This window comes from Sardina pilchardus, chromosome 24 (assembly GCF_963854185.1).
Source record: "Sardina pilchardus chromosome 24, fSarPil1.1, whole genome shotgun sequence".
NCBI lineage: Eukaryota > Metazoa > Chordata > Actinopteri > Clupeiformes > Clupeidae > Sardina > Sardina pilchardus.
In genome coordinates, this window is record NC_085017.1 from 8,754,499 (window position 1) to 8,776,643 (window position 22,145).

The 22,145-nt window shown below is 43.3% G+C and overlaps 2 protein-coding genes across 2 annotated transcripts in view; both read right to left on the reverse strand.

Annotated features, from left to right (window-relative positions):
* The window catches only part of pex11b (peroxisomal biogenesis factor 11 beta), a 5,533-nt gene extending 180 nt beyond the window's left edge, over nucleotides 1-5,353 (reverse strand). Inside the window, exons 1-4 of the mRNA XM_062529251.1 lie at nucleotides 4,961-5,353; nucleotides 4,437-4,552; nucleotides 3,643-3,844; nucleotides 1-3,441 (exon numbers count right to left, since the gene is read on the reverse strand). The exon at nucleotides 1-3,441 is cut by the window's left edge and continues 180 nt beyond it. Of these exons, the coding sequence (XP_062385235.1) occupies nucleotides 2,976-3,441; nucleotides 3,643-3,844; nucleotides 4,437-4,552; nucleotides 4,961-5,016 (840 nt within the window). The 5' untranslated portion in view covers nucleotides 5,017-5,353 and the 3' untranslated portion in view covers nucleotides 1-2,975. The remainder of the gene's footprint in view (nucleotides 3,442-3,642; nucleotides 3,845-4,436; nucleotides 4,553-4,960) is intronic.
* A 260-nt stretch (nucleotides 5,354-5,613) lies between these two features.
* Nucleotides 5,614-20,065, reverse strand: rit1 (Ras-like without CAAX 1). The gene is made up of 6 exons (XM_062529285.1): nucleotides 19,949-20,065; nucleotides 16,493-16,582; nucleotides 11,002-11,058; nucleotides 9,568-9,641; nucleotides 8,750-8,941; nucleotides 5,614-8,026 (listed from the first exon to the last, which is right to left on the reverse strand). The coding sequence occupies exons 2-6, from the start codon at nucleotides 16,572-16,574 to the stop codon at nucleotides 7,796-7,798; spliced, it is 636 nt and encodes a 211-aa protein (XP_062385269.1). The 5' UTR covers nucleotides 16,575-16,582; nucleotides 19,949-20,065; the 3' UTR covers nucleotides 5,614-7,795.
* Nucleotides 20,066-22,145: the final 2,080 nt, after the last annotated feature.

A 22,145-nucleotide genomic window follows, 5' to 3' on the forward strand; every position in this document is an offset into this window, starting at 1 on the left:
TCCAAGACAGTTTCTTTACCAATCATAGTGTCCCCTGAAGCCTTAAATGCTATGACCACCGACATATTAAGAGACCTCTATCATGCTTGAGACGGTCTGTCTCTCTTACATTATGCAGGGCTGATAGAGAGGAAATGATCTGTGCCTGAAATTATCAAATACATTCAATGACAATATAGAGAATAGCCTTTCTTGACATCGTTCCTTGGCAAGCTCAAGCCTGAATTCAGGCACCACGCCTGAACTCTATCAGGCCTGCATTATGTCAGCCAGTTGCCATACAGCAAGTGTTTTTGGGGACAATGTGCCTGGAGATGACCTTGGGGTCAGTTGGAGGGCACTGAAGAGTTCCCTTCTTTATCCCTCAAAAGCTCGTTCACGACCACCACCCAATAAAGACACTGCCATGACACCCAAGACTTTCTCTAGGTTAGGATGGTAGAATTACAGCACTTTTTTAAGGAGTTGAGGAGTTGATTTCTCAAAGCTTTCCTGCTATGAAAATCCTTAAGTCAAGAGACCACCATTTTGAGGGCTGCCTCTCAGGGTTATTAGGGTGTTATAGGAAACACTATCCACATTCACATGGATACTTAATCCGATCAGAATCAAAATAACGGCTCAATCGGAATAGAAATTCTCATATGAACACCTCAATCGGAATAAAAATGCATAATCTGATTAGAATGGAAAGAGGTGGTGAATTCCGTTCCTATTCCGATTGAACAGTCATGTATAGTCATTCGGATTGACTGCTGTATCTTCCCAAGGAGAAGTAGGCAGCAACGTATAGCCCTGTGTGTTTCTATTTTTGTCTGTCACTCGTGGTTCTGATAATTTGAATGGCAAATTATTGAAATATGACTCAATAGAAAAGCTTGGATTCTGTGTTAGCACTCAATGCTAAGCCACAGTCGGACGCTCACATGCAGTTAGGTTGAGCTGTAATCTTCTCCTGAAGGGGTGGTGGTGGTGGGGGGGGGGGGGGGTGTCTGGGCTCATTTTCACAGAGCGAAAGAAACAAACGTGACCAAAGAGCTTAACCATAAAGTATTTTCTTGACCCATCATTCACACCATCAAACCCTAGCCTCTAGCAGCCAGGTCAACAACATGTTTGACCCAATGTTTAACCACAACATCTGTCAACAGTTGGGTTAAAATTGTTGAACACAATGTAGATCATTTCCTTTTATTTTTGATCAGTAGAATTAGCAATATTTCAAATGCAATAATTCTTCCAAATGCAGAGAAAGCCATTTGTTTCGCTACTAACATGCAAAAAAAAATATCTGCAAATAATAATAAAAAAAACCCCTAATGCTTACAAACCGTAAAACAATCCATATGATATCATAAGCCATATACAAGAACTTCATTCATATAGGTAAACAGCTCCATCTAAAATATTGACATCTTTTCACTGTGTATAAAGGTAATCCAACAAACAGGTCCAGAGATCTAAAATGAAAAATCTAAAGATCATTCAGAAACAGTCTACCGTAAAAATACAACAAACCATCTTGCACTCCTTAAAACAAGCGGTCGCAACTACAGATGGAATTCCTGGGGTCCCATCTCAAACTCCCTAATACATTCATTAAAGAAACATGTCAACCTTTTGAAAAGTTAGCTTATTTGCCATCTACTCTAGAGTATCCTTTTCTTCTCCGTGTGTGCAATAACCCAGTTTGACACCATAGCCTAACTACGATTGACTGGAAGTGGGTTTTTCCAGCTAGCCTTTTTAGCTACAGGCTAACTGGAACAACCCACTTAAAGTGAACTGTGCTAAGATAGGCTAACAGTGTCAGACCAGGGGCTCTTCTCATGCATCTTTTTATCTATCCTCCCTTCCTTCCTTGGTCTTCCAGCTTGTTCCTACTGCTCTATAAAGAACACTGGATAGACTATACCATTGTTGCCGCCCCATACATTCTTTATAGATCAGTGGGAACAAGCCGGAGGACCGAGGAAGGAAGGAAGGGAGGATAGATAAAAAGACGAATGAGAGGAGCCTCAGGTTATTGCACAAGCAGAAAAAAGAAGGGCATGTATCTTTTTATCTATCTCTGGGGTGAAAGGTAGAAGTTGCCACGTTCCTTTAAGAGCTAAAGCTATTCAACTGGGACCAATGGCTACCTGACACAGTACACAGTATGGCTCGTAGTACCCACCCCAACAAACAAGCAAACTAACAAACAAAGAAAGAAACAAAGAAAGAAAGAAACAAACAAACAAGTTAACCGGTTAAATGGATCAGTTGGGTCATTGTCATATGCACTCAAGTGTAGCTGTTAGCAGGACTGAGAAGTTCAATTTTGCGAAGGCCGAGATCTTCAAATTGCGTCTGGTAATGAAGAGTAAGTGCAGATACAGTCAAGTCAACTCACTCAATCCCACTGGCCACCTTCTTCACATTGGGAATAAATGCATCTACCACACACCTACAGGCATTTGGAGGGGAGGTGTGGTCAGATCGTAGGGTTGGAGCAGGATGGTTTTGCTGGACGAAGAGGAGCGTTTTAGACATGCAAAGTGGAAGCAGGAGGTTGAAGTGTTACGGGTTTGTGTGGAGAGGAGCAGAGAGATGAGCAGTGTCCTATCCAGCAGTGTGACAGTGAGCCAAGCTGTAAGGGGAGAGCGATGTGGAGGGGGAAACACACACACACACTCTCTCTCTCTCTCTCTCACACACTCATATTAACTTTAAATTAGACCTATTGTATGACGCCCCCCCCCCCCAAACCAAAACAAACCAATACAAAATAAAACAAATCAAATCAAATTGTCCAAAACTCATCGTTGACACTTCTGTCTCATACCTCTCATTCCAAACTCCTGCAATTCTGCACTTCCATTCAACGTTTTCCCTCTCTCCCTTTTCCTCCTCCTCGCCCCCCAGGTTCCCCCAAAAGCTCTGGGAGCGGCTCCTCGGCGTCCGGCCCGGGTCTGGCCCGCCTGCTGCCCCCCCGCTCAGGGCTTGAGCTTGAGCCAGGGGTGGAATATGGTGAGGATGGAGAGGACGGAGGAGGCCAGGCCGCAGGCGCCCACGAAGCCGTTGCCCGTCGGGTAGATGCCCAGGCGGTCCAGCGGGATGAAGACGTCGCAGGCGTTCTTCAGCAGGTCCAGCAGGAGCGGCGGGTTGCTGCGCAGCACGGCGGCCAGCAGGCGGAGCTGTCGGCGCAAGCGCTGGGAGAGCGCCGGGAGGGAGGGCACCACCGGGAGCAGCAGCGGCGGGGAGGGCGAGGCAGAACCGGAACCGGAACCGGAGCTGGAGGACGATATGGCGGGGAGGTCGCCGTTCTCGGGGGTGAGCGCCACGGGCGTGCTGGAGAGGGAGGCCTTGGCCGAGCTGCAGCTGCGAGCCTCGCGCTCCATCAGCAGGCCGATCTCGTACGCGTCGCGAGTCAGGTTCAGAATGAGGGCAAACAGGTAATACCTAGGACAGGGAGAGAGAATGGTGGGAAAGAGATAACGCATGAATGAAACGTAGGAATAGAGGAAGGAGGGAAGAGAATGGGGAAAGAAAGAAAGAAAGAAATTACTACCAACCAAACACGGGAACAAAGACAACTCATCAGACAGTTATAACATCTGCATGGACCAGATGCCCCTCCTGCACCCCTCTCACCCCCCTTACCTAAAGGACCTCTGGCTCCATTTGTTCTGATCCAGTTTGGGCAGCAGGCCAGTCTTGCCAGCCCAGAGGACATTGTCACAGGCGAAGTACATGGCCCGGTTGAGGTGGGCTACAGTGATGCACAGCCGCAGGACGCTGTCAGACAGGTGCACTGCCCTCTTGGCTGCCTCCAAGGCCTCGGCCGAGTTTCCCAATCGCATTACTGTCACACACACACACACACACACACACACACACACACACACACACAGTTCAGGATCACACACACACACACACACACACACACACACACACACACACACACACACACACACACACACACACACACAGCACAGGGTCACAGACAAACACATAGTTACTGTATGCCAACTATTCAACAAGCCAAAGTAACTTCCAGCAAAACGCAAAGGTTTGATCAAATGGGCATATAGTGCGGTCAATCTCTTGTGGTCAAGATCATTAAATCTCTCCACAAAATAAGTCCATTAATACTATCTGGAAGAGATTCAGATAAAGTGTACAATTACCATCCCCACACACACAGACACACAAAAACACACACTTTAAGGCCCATGGCTGCGTTCCAAGTGTGTCAAGGTTGTGTTGACATTCACCCTTAAAACGAATGTGTTGAAAACAACACAACTTGCCAGATAACACATTCGTTTTAGGAGTGTAGTAACAAATTGCCAGTCTTGTATGAACTATGACACTGGTAACGTTAAATAACACGAACGTTATGCACTAACGTGGAAGGTCTCGCCTTGCACTCAGAAACAAACGTGTTTACTTACACTTCCTGGTCAGGCTCATGTGGGACTCCAGTTGTTTGACAGTCGTCAAGAGGTCTGCGCCAACACCCCCCTTCTGCAAGGTGTACCCCAGAAGCGTGCACGCATACTGGGCAGCCCTGCAGGGAATAGCACCTTGCTGTGATAAACAGGTCCATCATGCATTACCCAAGTATTACCATGTCGTACTAAGCACTACGCAGTCACTGCGCCTAAATCTATTAATCTTCCCTATCATATTCATATGGTTCCACTTTTATGACATTCAATAACACACGAAGTGTCAGGCGACTGTTGTATGAATGAGAAGGCAAATTACAGAATAGCAGTTGCTATCTCAAACGTTTACTGCGGACAAATTAGGCTAGCATTACTCGGTCAGTCAGTCAAGAAAGATTGACCTGCAACATTAGCAACCAGAGTTGACCTACCGTTGGCTGTGAAGTTACAGCGGTTGGAGAAAAAGTTTGTCTCTAATATGCGCTGCGTTTAAGAAACCATTTACATGCACAGAAAAGTCCCATTACCTGCACAGCCGTTCTTTCGCTTGGCTCTGTGAGTTAAATCGGACCCAAGTATCCATACTTCGAGATTAACTGGTCCAGTCTTGCAAGCAAAAGCGCGAATCCAGCCAGGCCTGGTAACGCTAGAATGAAACTATTGCCCTGCTTAAATTTGTATTAACCTCAAATCCGTTTATTCTGTCTGCATTACTCAGTAAGCATCTTAAAAAAACAGACAAAACGTGTCCAGTGTCTTTCCGTGTGTTATAATGCAAGAATGTCTGCTTTGCGACGCTTGCTACTTAGTTTGTTGTTGACTTGACACTAGCTAGTCTATTAGCAGCATTTGGCTACCTTTCCTCATGAACGGGAGTCGCGAAGGGACATTCAGAACGCCACAGCCTTGTTTGCCAGTATTGTGTCTGTGGTATTATCCAGCAATTACATAACGACATTTCACAATTTGGTAAACAAAACCTGTGACTTCTAGAACCAACTAACAACTTCACTATTGCACCACTCATAATTGGGGGCATTTTGCAATATATCTCAGTTCCTCCAACCGATGCTCAAGTTGGAAATCACAAGCAAAGTCTGTGCTTTCACCGCAAGATGGCGCCAATAATTAGCACATCATAACAATATGAATGATGAGGGAGAAAGTCTCACAATGAATCTTCTGGAAAACATGAGTTCATTTTATTTGAGTGTTAAAATGAAAATAAATTAGGGATATAATCACTATCATGATAAAAAAAAAAGTAAAAATCACACATTTAACATCAAAGTCGGGATATAGATAACCTTTCATCTATTGTCACATAGTACGACCAGACTGTTTCATACACGTCTGTCATAAGCGCTCAGCAGGTACACTAACAGGAATACAAGTAGATAAAGAAACAAACCAAAACAAAAACAAAAACTACAGGATCACATTCACGCAAACATTGTGGAGTGGTACAGTACATTACTGGGACTGTCCAGCAAGTGTTGACCTCAAGTGATCATCCCGTACACTGACAAAACACTGAGTGCACATCAAGTTCTCCCTCTGGTCCAGCCTAAGTTACACTGATCGGATAACAAGAGTACACAATGGTAATTGACTCTGAAGTCTACTCTCTCCTTCCTACATATATCCCTCTATTACCTGCGTCTGAATTACCTTGGCCCTGATCTGCCTAGAGCTGCATCTTCCAAGTCTGTGACTTGTTTAAAGGTGCACTGTGTAGGATTTAGCGGCGCCTAGTGGCGAGGGTGCTGAATGCAACCGACTGAATACCCCACCCTATCCTAAGTGCGAAGGATAGCCTTCAACGGCCATCAAGTGCTATGAAAATGTGAAAGGCCCTCCCTTGAGCCAATGCTATGGTTTGGCTGTTCTGTACAAACATGGCATAACATAGCAGACCCAGTGGAAAAGACCCATTCCTTATATAGGTATGAGGGCTGACAAAAACATGGTTCTAACGAAAACATGGTTTGTAATTCCCCATCATTACAGACACACAAACATGCATATACAGCGCTGGGAAAAAAATAAAGAGACCACTGGAAATTTGAACATGACTGTCAAGTGTCAACTAATTTGAATGTCACTCGTAGGATCACATCAGAAAATGTGCAGTGGTCTCTTAATTTTTTCCAGAGCTTATATATACCATTATAAGAGATCACCCCAAATCCTCCACATGGCACCTTTAAATCGTTTACTTTTTAAGTTCATATCCTTGAATTTGACAAAAAAAAGGCAGAATTTGACAAAAAGTATAATCAAGGACTCCATATTTAAAAGGTGAATAGCCTGCCCACCCCCAGTATTCCAGTAGCCTTTAAGTCCTCCAGGCAGGTTACCCCATACCATACCATACCAGGCACGTAACTGAAGCCATCCATTCGCGGACCATTATGATGCAACTACAGTATTAGCTTCCACTGTAATCTATGGAACTGGCTACACCAGACGTGATAGCGGCACGTACATTCAAAAATATTTGATCAGGCTTCTGAAACTATTTTTACGCTCAGCGAACGAGGCGCTTCAGTTGGTGTAGCCTGGCTGTTAGCCCAGCCAATGGCGCCACAGAGAAGATCCAGACTAATCTCTGGTTTGCCATCACAAGATTCTTAAATCAAGTCTTTCATGATCCCCATTTTCTTTCTTTTTGTCCTTCTTTCACTTACTCTTTACTTTCTCTTGCCTTCTATATTCATTTTCTTCCTTCATCATTAAAGAAATTGTTTCTCTTACTCTGTCCCTCTTCCTGTGTATTCCTTCAGAGTCAGCACTTCCACATCCCTATTAGACATGAGGTTACAGCATATCTCCCATCTCGTTTCGTCCCAACAGTTTCTAACAAAAGGACTTAGTCAAGAAATTCACAAAGAAATGACAACCCATTTCAATTCAACGAAATCATCACTAACTATCAAATCAGTATGTCGTCAGCCTATAGCTAGCATGGCAAAGTATCTGCCACGTCATATTAACGCCTGTCAAACAGGCTGACAGCTAATCAAGAATGAAATGATTGGGAGTGTGTTATCACAAGGAGTTCTATACTACATTAGGAAAGAGTCACGGGCCTCCTCTCAAAGGAGGCGTTAATATGGAGATCCTGGGGGACACTGATGGTGTTTTAAGCCCCCAACGTCGCCGTCCAGGCAGCGTTGCCACTGTCGACTTAAAGGCACCTAATTCCTAACCCTAGTGCCTTCCAGGTAGTGCTGCCATGACGACAACGCTGGGGGCTTAAAACAACAAGAAACGATGGCAAAGCCATCCCCCTGTGGAGGGCAGCGGTATCCCATCATGCCCTGCGGCGCGGGCGGGCGGGAGGGAGGGAGGGGGGTCGGTCAGTGCTCGGACTGCTGCTTCTTGTGGAAGGGCGACTTGAGGCGGCTCCAGAAGGAGTGGCTGCGGCGGGTCTTGCGCTCGCCGTCCCGCACGACCTCCGCCTCGCGCTGCCGGATCTGCCGCACCAGTGCCAGGAACACGTCGTCGATGTAGTAGCGGAACGCCGCCGACGTCTCGAAGAACGGACACTGGAACTCGCGCGCCAGCTCTCGGCCCTCCTCTATTGACACCTGCAGGATTGGAGGAGGAAATGCAAGGCAAAGCAAAGCGTACTTTAATAACAATACATAACAATTTAAATCATTTGAATAATATAAATAAACAATAAATAACTAATACATTTTAATCAATAAATTGCATTGCACATCTATTTCACAGAGGTAATCCACAGTTCTTTACAAGGGACTAAGACGGTAAATAAATATGAAATAAACAAAACAAGAGAAGTTAAAAGAACTTGTAAGAGAGGATGAACACTCGGGAACTTCCATAGTTCAAAATCCACCTCAGTTCTCAAAACTGACTGACCAACTGAATCATCCATGTACCCAACATCAGATATGCATGGCAGTACAGAAGGGTACTTGACCTGCCATATGCATTAAAATATTTTTTTTGTTAAATGCTTGGCATTTTTTAGTTTGGTTTGTTGGTAGTGTGGGAGGCTGACTGCATTGCATCATCGAAATCAACTATCTAAATTGAATCAATGGCAACAAAATACCTGAACTAAATACTATATATAACTTCATTATGAGTTGAGACATACTGGATTTTTTACCACTGACCACAGAGTGCGAGTGTGAGAGTCAGATGAGCTTTCATGTACATCTGTGTGACTGACTGACGTGAATCTATGTGTGAATGACTAAGTGTTGCGTCAACAAACCGCCGAGAGACTGCATGCAAGTAGGCCATCACACACACGCGCACACACACACACACACACACACCTGTCGGAGGTGTGCCAGGTCGGACTTGTTGCCGACGAGCACGACAGGTGTGTCGACGGTGCGCCGCACGCGGTAGATGAGCTGCTTGAAGTGGCGCGCCTCCTGGAAGCTGCGGCGGTCGGTGATGGAGTAGGAGATGATGAAGCCCTCGCCCGCACGCATGTACTGGTCCCGCATCGCCGTGAACTCGGCCTGCGCACAACACAACACAACAGAACAGAACAGAACAGAACAGAACCGCACGTCAGTGGAGAACACACACATACACACACACAGAACAGACAATCAAAGCACAGACATACATACATACAGTACACACAGACACAGGGACACATTAACCGAAACACAATCACAAACACATGCACACTCAGTCACATCGACTCTCACATTCGTCACACAGGGATGAGCTACTACTGTAAATGGGCATTTGAGACGGATGAGCAATGACGCAGGTTAAGGACAGTGAGTGACTACAGACACAAACCAAAATATAGAGGGGGGGGGGGGGGGGGCAGAGGACAACAAACAGCTTGTGAAACAGAAGTCAACAAAGGACAAGGACTAGCGCATGAATATGGAGTTAAATAAGAGAGAGATATAATTGAGTGGCTGTGACGACAAGTGAAGAAAACAGGAGAATGAGAGAGAGAGTCACAGTGGGAGAAGGAGAGGTGGAAAGAGGGATAGAGAAAGAAAGAGAGTGACAGTGAGAGAGTGAAAGACATAGAGAGGAAGAGAGAGAGAGATAAAAAATGAAGAGAAGTAGAAATAAAGATAAAGAGAGAGAGGGAGCACCACAGAAAGAGAGAGGGATGTACCTGTCCAGCTGTATCTAAGATGTCCAGGTTGGCAGGCTCATCATCGATGCGTATTTGAGTTTTGTATGCATCCTCTGAGAACACACAAACACACGTACACACACACACACACAAACAAACACACGTTACAAACACTTACAGACACATACCCACTGATCGTTAAACGTGTAATAGGTTTTAGTGTATCTGTGCATTTGACTTGCTAGTAATCTCTGGCTCTGTATTGATTGCAAACTGCATCCACGCTCCACGCACATTTAGCAATCTCCTCTAACACTCACATCAGGCTTCACACACCATCACGGAAATAATGGCTGCATGCCCTTGCCAAATGTGTGTGTGTGTGCGTGTCTGTGTTGCGTAACTGCTGGGTTAACCAACAAACTGAGCTAAGCGTCTGCACTGAGGAAGGAGAGTTTCTTTTAAAAAGCTTGCCTGAATAATAAAAACTGAAAAACAACAGATTTGCCCAACAGATTTCTTCACACACTGAGAATATCAGGCACACTACTTAGCAAAAGGTAGCACTCACAGGCCCTTTTGCAATGCCTCCATCAGTGTATGAGGTGTGACTATATTACATAATGAGACTAATGTTGTCATTAGTCAGAAATAAGTGTTATATTCATACAGTCTTGTTATTTAACACCTGCATCTCATATTTTTACTGCAATTCGTTGTATTTGTACTTGTACTCTGCACAATGACTTTAAAGTTGAATCTAATCTAATCTACAGTAATCATATGCATTGTGGCCTGGGATGTTAATGCACTGTTGGTTATAGGAAGTTGACCACTTTGTCTGTTTGATTTGCGGGCGTGGTGGATGGAGCAGCGGTAACGTCACCGTGGTAACGTCACCGCCGGACAATCAGTCGGCCCTCGTTTGCTTTGGATATTAGCATCTGCTAAATACCACACGGTCAACTTTGTGACCTGACAGAGACACTGTGATAGCTTAATATCGCATTAGCGTGTACTTCAGCATCACATCAGAGTACCGGCAGCAAGTCAGTGCAGTCAATGCAGTTGGCATCCAACTTGAGGTAACAAATTATTTTTGAACAAATAAGGATGAGTTAATTATAGTATGATATGCACTGCAACACAAGTGATGCTATGAGCAACACAGATGTTTCCTATACATTTAAATCGTAATGCATCGGTGCACAGCAAAGACTGCTTCGATGTTCACTACATCTTCGCCAGAGGGACTCTTGTCCTTTCACGTTGATGCACCAGTTTCCCGCAGTACTAGCGCCTAGGATTGACCCTTTTTGAACAAGTGATGCTATATCTTACTCAATATGTCCATTAAAATAAATGTTTATATACCTGAGATATATTCTTATTTTATCTACGGGGGGAGAGTGGCCAGCTTGAGGTAGGTACTGTGGAAGCTGCTGATGAGCGGTGGACTTAGAGAACTCTTACCTATGGTGGGGTCATGATCCTCTGGAAACCTGTGGCTGATAAACTGCATGATGATAGCTGAGGAAAGAGGGAGAGAGAGAGAGAGAGAGAGAGAGAAGGGTGTAGAGACAAACAGATTAAAAGAGGTATAGAGAGGGGGAGATAAAGGGGAGAGAGGGAGAGAAGGAAAGTGAAACAGAGAGAGAGGGGTGTAGAGATGGGGAGAAAATGAGAGGGAGAGAAGGAAAGAGAAAGAGAGAGGCGTAGAGAAGGGAGAAAAAGGAGAGAGAGCGAGAGAAAGGGTATAGAATGAAGAGAGAGAGAGAGAGAGAGTCAAGGAAAGGGATATAAAGAAACTTCATTACATAATCTGGTGCAGCTCAGAAGATGAAAGTCTGCTTCCCTCTCCTCCCTCTCTCCCTCCCTCCCTCCCTACGTCTCTTTAATCCCTGTTCAGGCAGCTCTTCGTACTGCTGAGAAACAGCACACACACACACACACACACACACACACACACTGACACACACACACACACACACACACACACACACACACACACACACACACACACACACACACACACACACACACACACACGCAGACACGCACACACACATCCCTCTTGCTGTGAGAATGTATGGCACATCTCGTTTCCATGGTGACAGCGGGGTTACTCAGGTTCAGGAGAGCCTGTCTGTCTCTTCTCCCCCTCCTTCCCTCAGTGGTCTCTTCGTATATCTATATCTATATACACATATATATAAATATATATCTCTACACCAGGTGAACTCCCTTGGTTTCCGTGGCAACAGTATCCAGCATGGGCTGCCAAGCTCCTGTGTTTTCTCGGCAACAGACCTTTGACCACACCCATGCCTTCTGCAGCAGAGAGTCAACACCCTTATAGCGCAGGCGTGTGTGGGTGTGTGCACGTGCGTGCATGTGTGTGTTTGAGGCTGTGTGTGCGTGTGTGTATGCGCGAATTGCGCATACATTACAAAGTGAATGAGGGAGAAAGAGAAAGAGATAAATTAATCTGGTCAGTGTGAGCTGTCCCTAACAAAAACAAGTATTTAGAGTAATCAAACAGTTGGACAGAGAGAGAGACAGAGAAAGAGAGAGAAAGAGAGCAACAACAAAACTCTACAACAATATTCTCCAAACTAACACATTTTGTCCAAAGTCCAACCCACCGATACCACAAAGGGCTCTTCACAAATGAACAGATCTAAGTTCTTCAAGATGGCTGCTTCCCTGATGTCTGGAATAGCAGGCTTATATCATATGCCCACTACATTAGAGTGGAGACAAATGTGATCCTAATAACTAAAGAGGGAAGGCATTCTGTATCCTTAATCCCCTTTTACAGGCCTCCCTTATTGAACACTGTAGTAAAAGTCAAATTGGCTTCTTACCAATACCCAATTACCGCACTACGGATCAATTCAAAATCCTCTAAAGTGGTGTAAGGGGGTAAAGTGTATGGCATCATCCGATCAATATATTTGGGAAACGAGTGTGAAGTAAAATCGGCAACAAAAGAACAGGTTGAGACAGGGTTGTAGTCTGAGCCCAACTTTGATCAATATTTATATTATTAATTAATTAGAGGTGTTACTGGAGCAATCTGCAACACCTGGGCTCACCATGAAAGACACAAAGGTTAATTTGCTGATTTTTGCAGGTGACCTGATATTGCCGTCACCCACTGAACAAGGGCTACAGCAGCACCTGGACCTGCCAGAGCAGTACTGTAAGAACTGGACCCTGACAGTCCATCATGACCTTCCAAAACCCAACCTAGACTTTAAGGAACCACATAACTTTTTACTCTAGGCAACGCAGTCCTAGTAAAAAGACCAATTTCACAGTGTCTATGTGTCCAGTCTCGCTGATGTTAATGATACCTTAATTGAAAGGGTACAACGTCTGCCTGTTTCTTCTTTTCTGTTGACTTTTCTGTTACAGTCTATAGGACTGTTCTGTTTCACAGGGCGTTGATTTACGCAGTGGCCCCATTTTGTAAAATGGGCTAATTACCTTTGTTTAAAATGTTAAAGAAAATGCCTCGGGAAACTTCGGCCTCAAAGTGAATGCACTACAAGGAAAAGCATGAAGAGTAGGGGAGCGCCGTGACGGATGAAACAATTTTCAGTTAAACGTTGTTTTCAAAGACGACGTTACAAAAATAAAAGTTTTTGTGTGATCAGCAACTCACATATGTGGTCTCTTAAAATCTTATATTTTATTTGGTAGGATATGTATGACGATTGTGGTGTAATTTAAGTTTGAACAGAAGTGGTCATTTGTTTCAAATGTCCCGAGTGGCAGGGACAGTTTAAACGTTGGGGTAGGACAAATGAAACATTATAAAATCTAAAGAAACTGTAAACATTATTCACGTTTTCATGTAATATACCTGTCAAGGGACATGTTTTGTAAGTGCTATTAAATTTGTAGGAGAATTCTCGCAATATTTAAGTAATTATCAAATAATATTTGCTGCATTCAAATGCACATTTGGATTAATGAGGTCGGTGGGAGTCATAGCTATATCTATATAGCTATATCATTACTATACTGATTTAACTTCATTATTTCACAGATTTAAGTCATGTTGAGTGACGAGCACTTGATCAGCCCAACATATTTGTTTAAAAATACAAGGTCAACCGGGAGACGAAGTCATGTTACATTTGTCCCGACAGTGACTTCTCGCAGCAAAACCCGTTTTTCTCCTAAACTAACTAACTTTGACATTGCATACAGTAGGATAAGTTACACTACCAATTCATCTATTGTTTGAACATGATAGCATTACATGACGCCATAAATACAACTTGATATTTGAAAAAATCGGCGTAATAGAACATTTACTTAGCGCACGTCAAAATGCTTTGTCGGGTCTAACTCAAGATCAGCGTGACATATCAACACGATTTTTCCCTGGTCTGGCAAGGCTTGCGTGCTGTGCTTGGTGACAAATTTTGACGTTTCAATTTTGAACGGCTTAGGAGAAAATCGCAATGTTTCATTTGTCCTCCGTTTCATTCGTCACGGCGCTCCCCTATTTTCTGCAATAAACATAATTTCCAATTAAAATCCGGTCCATATTTGACAATCCAATCAACTGCATTTTACAGAAGTGAAATATGGGGTCCACTCAGTTAGACTGTAACAGATAGAACAAACACCCTGCAGAAACTCTGCAAGCTGAATTCTGTAGAAATTTCTGATATATGCATTCAGGGCCAGTTGCCACTATTGATTAATATACAAAAGAGATCACTCAAATTCTGGATTCTCCAGGAAGATAAACCCCTACAATTCATCACAAGCACTTTTAAAGCACATCAATCCCAAGAACTCAGCCTCAAGTTCAGTCCCCCCCAGTCCGTTCGTCTTGAAACTAACTGACCCCTAAAGGCCAACACCCACTGGCAGCGTCTGACGCGCGTCAATGCCATAGTTTAGAAAACTGTTTAGAAGATTGTTGTATCTTTCAAGCATCAAATCCATAGACATGAAAGTCATCATCGGACACCATCTTTGCTACATAGCAGAAAGGGAGGGAGCATTCCCAAACTCATGGTGATTGCAAATGAGACAGCTGAAGCAGCAGCGATGGACAACACACTATACGGAGGTACAAACAAGTTATAACATAAACTCCTTATGTTTTGACACAGTACAACCATGTCATTGCCAAATGGACGACATCCATAACGTTACATTGAAATGAAGCGATGATCATTTTCATTAAGTGCATCGAGGTGGTGTTCAATACGAGACGACACTATTCCGTTAAAATTTCCGCACTCCACCAGTAAGCCCACAGTGCACACAGGGCGCTGCATAAAAGTGTAGTCATGGAAGTACGCCAGAGACAGAGTGATGGTCTGCCAGAGAGCAAAGGGTACGTGGTCACTGTATGACAAGGGGGCTTGAGTCAGAGGTGCACTTCCCTCTATACTGTAACCAGAGGTGGAAAAATCCAGTTTCAGAGCATAAAAGTCCTACCACTAGCTGTGCCAACCATTCATTTAAACCAGCTAATTCCAATTAGCTCAACTCTACAGCTAGTTAGAGCAGCTAATTGATGAGATCACCTGTGTTAAGTGCACAGGTAGAACCAATTCATGGGTTTCATCAGGTCCCTTTGCACAGGTGTATTACCCCGCATTCACACTGTCCACGTCCGTCGACGGATCTCGGAGGTTGTGTCTGCCGTATGTGTATTTGCATACACACGATCTGATTGGCTGACGGATCCGTCGCTGCCTGAAAAGTTGAACATTTCTCAACTTTCTTGACAGAGGCAACGGAGCTGAAGGAACGGACGGACCCACAATGCATTTCGAGTCCGCCCCATGCAAAGTGAATGAGATCCGTTGACGGACGTAGACACCGTGAAAGCGGGGTTAATCAAGCACCATGCAGTCTGCATTGATAATCAAGGTGCTTGATTTTATACACCTGTGGAAAGGGACCTGATGAAACCCATGAATACATGATCGGCTTTTTACTCTGAAGCTGGAGTTTTCCACCTCTGACTGTAACAAGGATCTGCCCAAAACAGACCTTTTACACTTTAACATCTTCAACCAAATAACACTGGAGGAGCAGGAAACATACTGCAGGTACTGTTATTGCGCAGTATGTGTGTATGTGTATGGGTTAGATGAGTGTGTGTGTGTGTGTGTGTGTGTGTGTGTGTGTGTGTGTGTGTGTGTGTGTGTGTATGCGTGTATGTATGCATTTTTGTGTTCCTCTTCCCATGACTGTGTGTGTGTGTGTGTGTGTGTGTGTGTGTGTGTGTGTGTGTGTGTGAATGTATGCATATTTGTAAGACAGTAAGTAAGCAAAATGTATTTATAAAATGTGTGTTCCTCTTCCCATGATTGTGTGGTTATAGTGTCGTATGTGTGGGTGTGTGGGTTTAGGTGAGTGAGTGTGTGTGTGTGTGTGTGTGTGTGTGTGTGTGTGTGTGTGTGTGTGTATGCGTGTATGTATGCATTTTTGTGTTCCTCTTCCCATGACTGTGTGTGTGTGTGTGTGTGTGTGTGTGTGTGTGTGTGTGTGTGTGTGTGTGTGTGTGTGTGTGTGTGAATGTATGCATATTTGTAAGACAGTAAGTAAGCAAAATGTATTTATAAAATGTGTGTTCCTCTTCCCATGATTGTGTGGTTATAGTGTCGTATGTGTGGGTGTGTGGGTTTAGGTGAGTGAGTGTGTGTGTGTGTGTGTGTGTGCGTCAATATCCTCCATTTTTGGAAGTCACCATATATGGAGAGGAAGGTGTTGTGTATCCATACAGTAAATCTGCTGTTTGAATTGTCATCAGACCCACATTGGTGGATCATGCCGATGTTCTGTATCTGTAACATTTATGTCCTTATGTACATTTATTATGAATTGCGGACATAAATAAAGTAGCTAAAGTGTGTGTGTGTGTGTGTGTGTGTGTGTGTGTGAGTGAGTGAGTGAGTGTGTATGACAGAAGGACACTTACCACTCTTTCCTACTCCTCCCTCTCCCAGCATCACCAGCTTGTACTCGCGGGAGAGACCCCCGGGACTCCGTGAGGACTCCATTCAAATGACTGGGAAAACACACACACGCACACACAGGCACAAACATGCACACACACAAAGGCACACACACACACACACACACACACACACACACACACACACACACACACACACACAGACAAGCAGGACCCACGCACAAGACAAACACAGAGGGGGGGAAAAAGCGTTAACTTCTTTATGCAAAGGAATACTGTGCAAACTCATCAGTATCGTCAGTGGTGACACTCTTAATTCTATTCTCAGCTTGTGACACAGCCCGGGCTAAGAGTTCTAAAATTGTCTGTTTGATTTGCAGACAAACGGAAATGTGACTCATCTGTGGCACACTGTTCATGTGACAGTGTGATGCTCCTCTGGCTCGCTCCACACAATGGCCATGCAGTCTGTCAACAGCTGGCCAAAAGGGAAAAAAAAGAAAAAAACTTTCTCTGATGTAGCCTATCCTCCTATTCCACTATAGACCTTTTTCACAGCAGCCATTTTGACACGAAACAGTAGGGAGAACACAAGCATTGCTGATTGCGTCTCTGTTCAGTTTAACTGTGGTAGAATCAGAACCATAGAAAGAGAGAGTTGCGACACTCTTTGATGTTGCCGCCACACGATCAAAAGTTCCAAAAAACGTGCACTGAATAGTTGAATTACAGGAGGGTGGGATGTACTGGATGCTGGAGTGTGTAATCAATTGATCCCATTGACTACTGACCAGGAGATTGGCTGTTAATAGTTCCAAAAGTCCCATAACGCGAAAGTAGCCTGGAAAAAGCGCTGCCAGTTTTTCCTATTGAGGTCTATGGGAATGTTTTATATCTGTTTTATATTTATCTACCACTCTGGGCAGAATCAGAACCTTAAACTAATGTCATTAGTAACACCTTGGACTGCCATATATTTCACTTCAAACATGGCTACAGTGAAAAAGGTCCATTGTAAGCAAAGAGTACCTCTATACTCTTGTGAGTCTCTCCAGTCACTAACATATCCCAGGACATACAACAGAGTGTCCAACCGAAACATCGAATCAAATCTAGAGAATAAAATGCACGTAGATCCGACTTGACAAGTTGCTGATTCCGGTTGGTTCTGGTTTCACAGAAAGGCTACAGTAAGTACTGATACAGAGCCGGGTGTTTTAGTGTACATCAAATGTATCAGCACTAAACACTTTTCCAGAAAGAAACACCTGCTATCTGCACACCCAATGAGGGGAGAAAAGAGAGGCTTGTTCCATGTGACATGTAGCCTATGGTTCCATAAATTGATGTTCACACACCCCCACACACCCACACACAAACACATACACTACTGTTCCAAGAGTGGAACTCAATAAATAGGGGCTTACTGAACACAAAAGGCAATGATTGGTAAACCAACTGCCAGTCTCGGTTAATAGTGTATTCTGAATCCGGGCCACACCCGGTACGGGCCTGGGCCAACACCGCCTCCAGTCTCAGCTAAATGACAGGAATCCGATATGGAACACAGAGTGCAACGGTAAACATGGAACACAGAGTAAAGCCTCACTATGACTGAATAAAGCACAGTTCTTCTCTGTCTGTAGGGCTCTGCCCTAGCGTAATGCCTTTAAATAGATTACATTTACCCAAGATTGACGTCTCTCCCAGAGTGATATTACACTAAATGGGTGAAACATTAGGTCTATAAGCATTGCTGGGAAATTCTGCTAACAGTGCAAGTCAGTAAATTCACTTCTCCACCCTTAGTTATACAATGTCCACACAGTGCAATGCCAAATTGTTTAAACGGATGTAAAATTAATTGTGATGTATTAACACGCCTTATTTAACTGCCACTGTTACATTAAAATCTGATGAATTCTATGCTAACAATATGAAAGAGACATTTGCTACCACAACTGAGGGAATTTACTACCATATATCATGTCAAGACTGATGCTGTTTAAAAAGTGTTACTGTTCAAACACAGTCCAAACTATTCCTATAATTCAATTTTAGTGGCCATCTTTTGTACAGCACTCAAAACGGATGCTTCTCCTAGTGATCCCCAAAAGAAAACGTTCTTATTGAAATACATTGAATGCATGTAGGCTACCCTATTGTGTTTTTTATTTATTTATTTATTATGGCATAATCAAGTTTTATGTGCTTGACTATACAAAAGCTCTATTATGTGCAAATCTTAAGCACATGTTAACAAGCCTCTATAGGCAAGACAAAAATAGCGTACTGAGCGACGACCAGGGAATATGGGAATGTATGACCACTGGACAGTGACTATAAAGGGGTAGGGTATACCGTATGTTTTGGATGCAATTCCCGAATATTCCTGGGCCCATAATGGTGAACTATAGGCTATATGAAATGTCGTTGAACTTGAACTTTTCAATGTTTATTTCAGGCTTCCCTGAGAGAGAGAAAAACATTTTCACTATTTTTTAGGCTTCTGCCATTGCGAAAAAGGCGTGAGAACCATAGTCCGAGAGTTCTACGGCGTGAAAACTTCTTCACTTCCCGTTTAGGACTCTGCATTCTTTGGAGCCATGGTTTTAGGAGAGGCCCCGGACTTGTGGTTTGGCTGGGCCTATATCCAGTTTCAAGTGCAAATGGGGAATGTATCACATCGTTAGCAATTAAAATGCCAACCTGAACATTGGCCCTTCAGACGAAGATCATTACAACACGACGTATAAATCCCATATAACTAAACTAAGTTATGCCCTTCACAAAGAAATCTATTCCAACTTTTAAGGAGGTAGTCTATTGTCATGAAGTAGCAATATACAAGGCGAATAACTGAACGATTAATTTCTGCCCAGGGTCAATACAAGGTGATTGTGACCCTGGTATAACTTCACTAACTTGGGATGATTAAGTTTACAGTGTGTTTTATCTTAAGGCATTGTGTAAATGCTTCAAAAACACGACTAATGAAGTTACATCCAAAGTATGATCAGGTAACTAAAGCCTTGTTTTTTCCTGCAAATTGCAACACTTGTGCATATAACGTTAATGAAGTGAGAGAGCCGCTATATTAGCTCAATGCATCGTTACGGAGAAACAGTTTAGCTTTATTGTATCGAAAAAGACTTGTTGGAAACAGTAGCCTCGTTGGGATTTTTAACGAATGCAATACCGAGTTTTCATTTATAAGTCTGTAAAATGCGCATTCCAAACATCACGGGTACAAGTTGTGTGCAGCTTCATGTCAAAATAACTGTTTATGTAACTAACAATGCAACCTCCAGTCGTTTTCTACGGGAAAGTGTAGCCTAAAGTTAGCCCGCTAACTTCAAAGCTAATCATTAAAAACTTTATTACAGCTAAACCGGTGCTCTCATACACGGTAAAGCAATTCCCAACATTAATACATTTAAAAAGAACCGATACACTTACTTGTGTCACAGAAATGTCGACTTCATAATTTTCCGAATACAGATGCGACGGGCATAAATCGTTTGATGTTTGATTATTCTTGCCACAGTTCTCTTTCACTGTAAACACTGGTGCGAGTGTGACACTAGCCTGTAGGGTCCTACTGCCCGCAGATTTACGGTCTCAGCCGATACAGGAAGCAGGAGTACTGTATGAAGGCAGCCCTTGACCCAGGCAAGGGCACAGTAGGTCACCTTGACATTTCTATTGGTCTGTTTTGTCAGCCACTGCAGCATGGTGATTCTTACCAAAGGTAGCCAACCTCATTCAGGGCCGGTTCTAGTAGGCTACTAGCATATGGGTGGGCTGGTAGACATTTTGGGTGGGCATGGGCAACATAACAAATCAAATTGGATCAAAATTGACAAAATGTTGCCATCTGTATTTCATTTTGTTGAAGAAAATGGCCTTGCATTTTGTTGATATTCAGGAAGATGATGATCCTCCAGTGCAAGACGAGTTATTTGGTTGATCACACACACACACACACACAATACACTCCCTCATACAGTGCACTCCCTTGAGAGCATAGATTAACCGATTTGATAATTCATACTGTGCAGATGCACAACTGAAAAATGAAAAAAAATTGACTTTGTTTGGGCGGGCATTAATGCTTAGCCCACCCTGGCCCCTGCCTAGAACCAGTCCCTGGATCACAAGTCTGGGTAAATTACTAAATCAGCACCAGCCAGAGACTACATTCACTGTTTTGCACTTTTATGGCCAAAAACAAGGGCAAGAGAAAAACAAGTACTGGAGTCATCTTCACTTGGTACAAGTACATTTTACTTCACATGTGACAAATTCTTCGTGTGGATGGCCTCTTGCTATGCAGTAGCCATTAAAACACAATGATGTGCTCATGACACCTCGAATAGCCTATACTTTTGACTGACTTTGGACTTTCCTTTTTCTTGGGACTGCACAGTCCCAAATCAAAACAAGCCACAATTCCAGCTGCTATAGGTCTTGAAATTAAGGACGATTTCAAAATGCCACACATGAAACACATTGTGCTTTGCAACTACAGGGAACTTTTGATTCCATCATTCTTCCAATCGTGAGTGTTCATGTGCTTTGCAGTTTAAATGTGGGGAAAAACATGGTCGACACAACACAGTAATATGGCATGAGGCCGGGTGAAGTCAGATCAGTTGGGACATCAGGTAAAACGGGACAAATGAGGTTTTACATCTTGGGCTCTTTAAATATTAAAAAGCAGTCATAATCATGGTATTATATGGTTGCTACACATGTCCTTCAGAAACAGTAATTTTGATGGGTCTGTGATAACAAGGATAGGTAGGGCTATGATAAAAATAAATACATAAATAAATAATAATAATAATAATAATAATAATAATAATAATAATAAAAACACTAGACCCAGAACTTGCAAAGAAGTCACTGGCATGTTGATTTTGTGTATAGGTGGTAAGGGCACTGCAGTTAAAACATTGATCATATAACACAAAACATGATTGATGTGATATTTTATGGTTTGGGTTATTATAGGGAAAAAAAATATTTCAACCATACACTATAATTTTCATGTGAAAGGATTTTATCTAATGCATCAGGTAAATTAGGCCTCTGAAGTTTGCCTACAAAAAAAAAAAAAAAAATGTTTGAGATCCGGTATCTTGCCATTTTCATGGCAAAAAAACCACGGTTAGGTATTGCATATGTAGCTGTTATGTGTGTCCTTCTCTATTGTTTCTGATGGCTCATATGAAGTTGAAATGTATAACGTGTAGTAGCCTAATCCTCCAATTGTTTAGGGATTTTTTTGTAATCCACCAAAAAATGTCCCAAATTACTTGTCTTCACCCATGTGAGATAAGGATACAGCTTTTAAGTGACAAAAAAAAAACTAGCCCGATCCAAGATTGATACACCTGGAGACCTACAGGTAATCAGGTTTTAAAATTACTTGCAGATTTGCTTGAGAACACGAGAAGTGAAAGTATGCAGAGCTGGTAGTAGGAGTGAGAGAATGTTCATGGCAAGCACACTAGGGAGCGTACTGTACCTCCCCGGGTCCTGTTCCCCGGGTCCTGTATGTTCCCCGGGTCCTATGTTCCCCGGGTCCTACTGTATGTTCCCCGGGTCCTATGTTCCCCGGGTCCTACTGTATGTTCCTCACTTTAGTCCC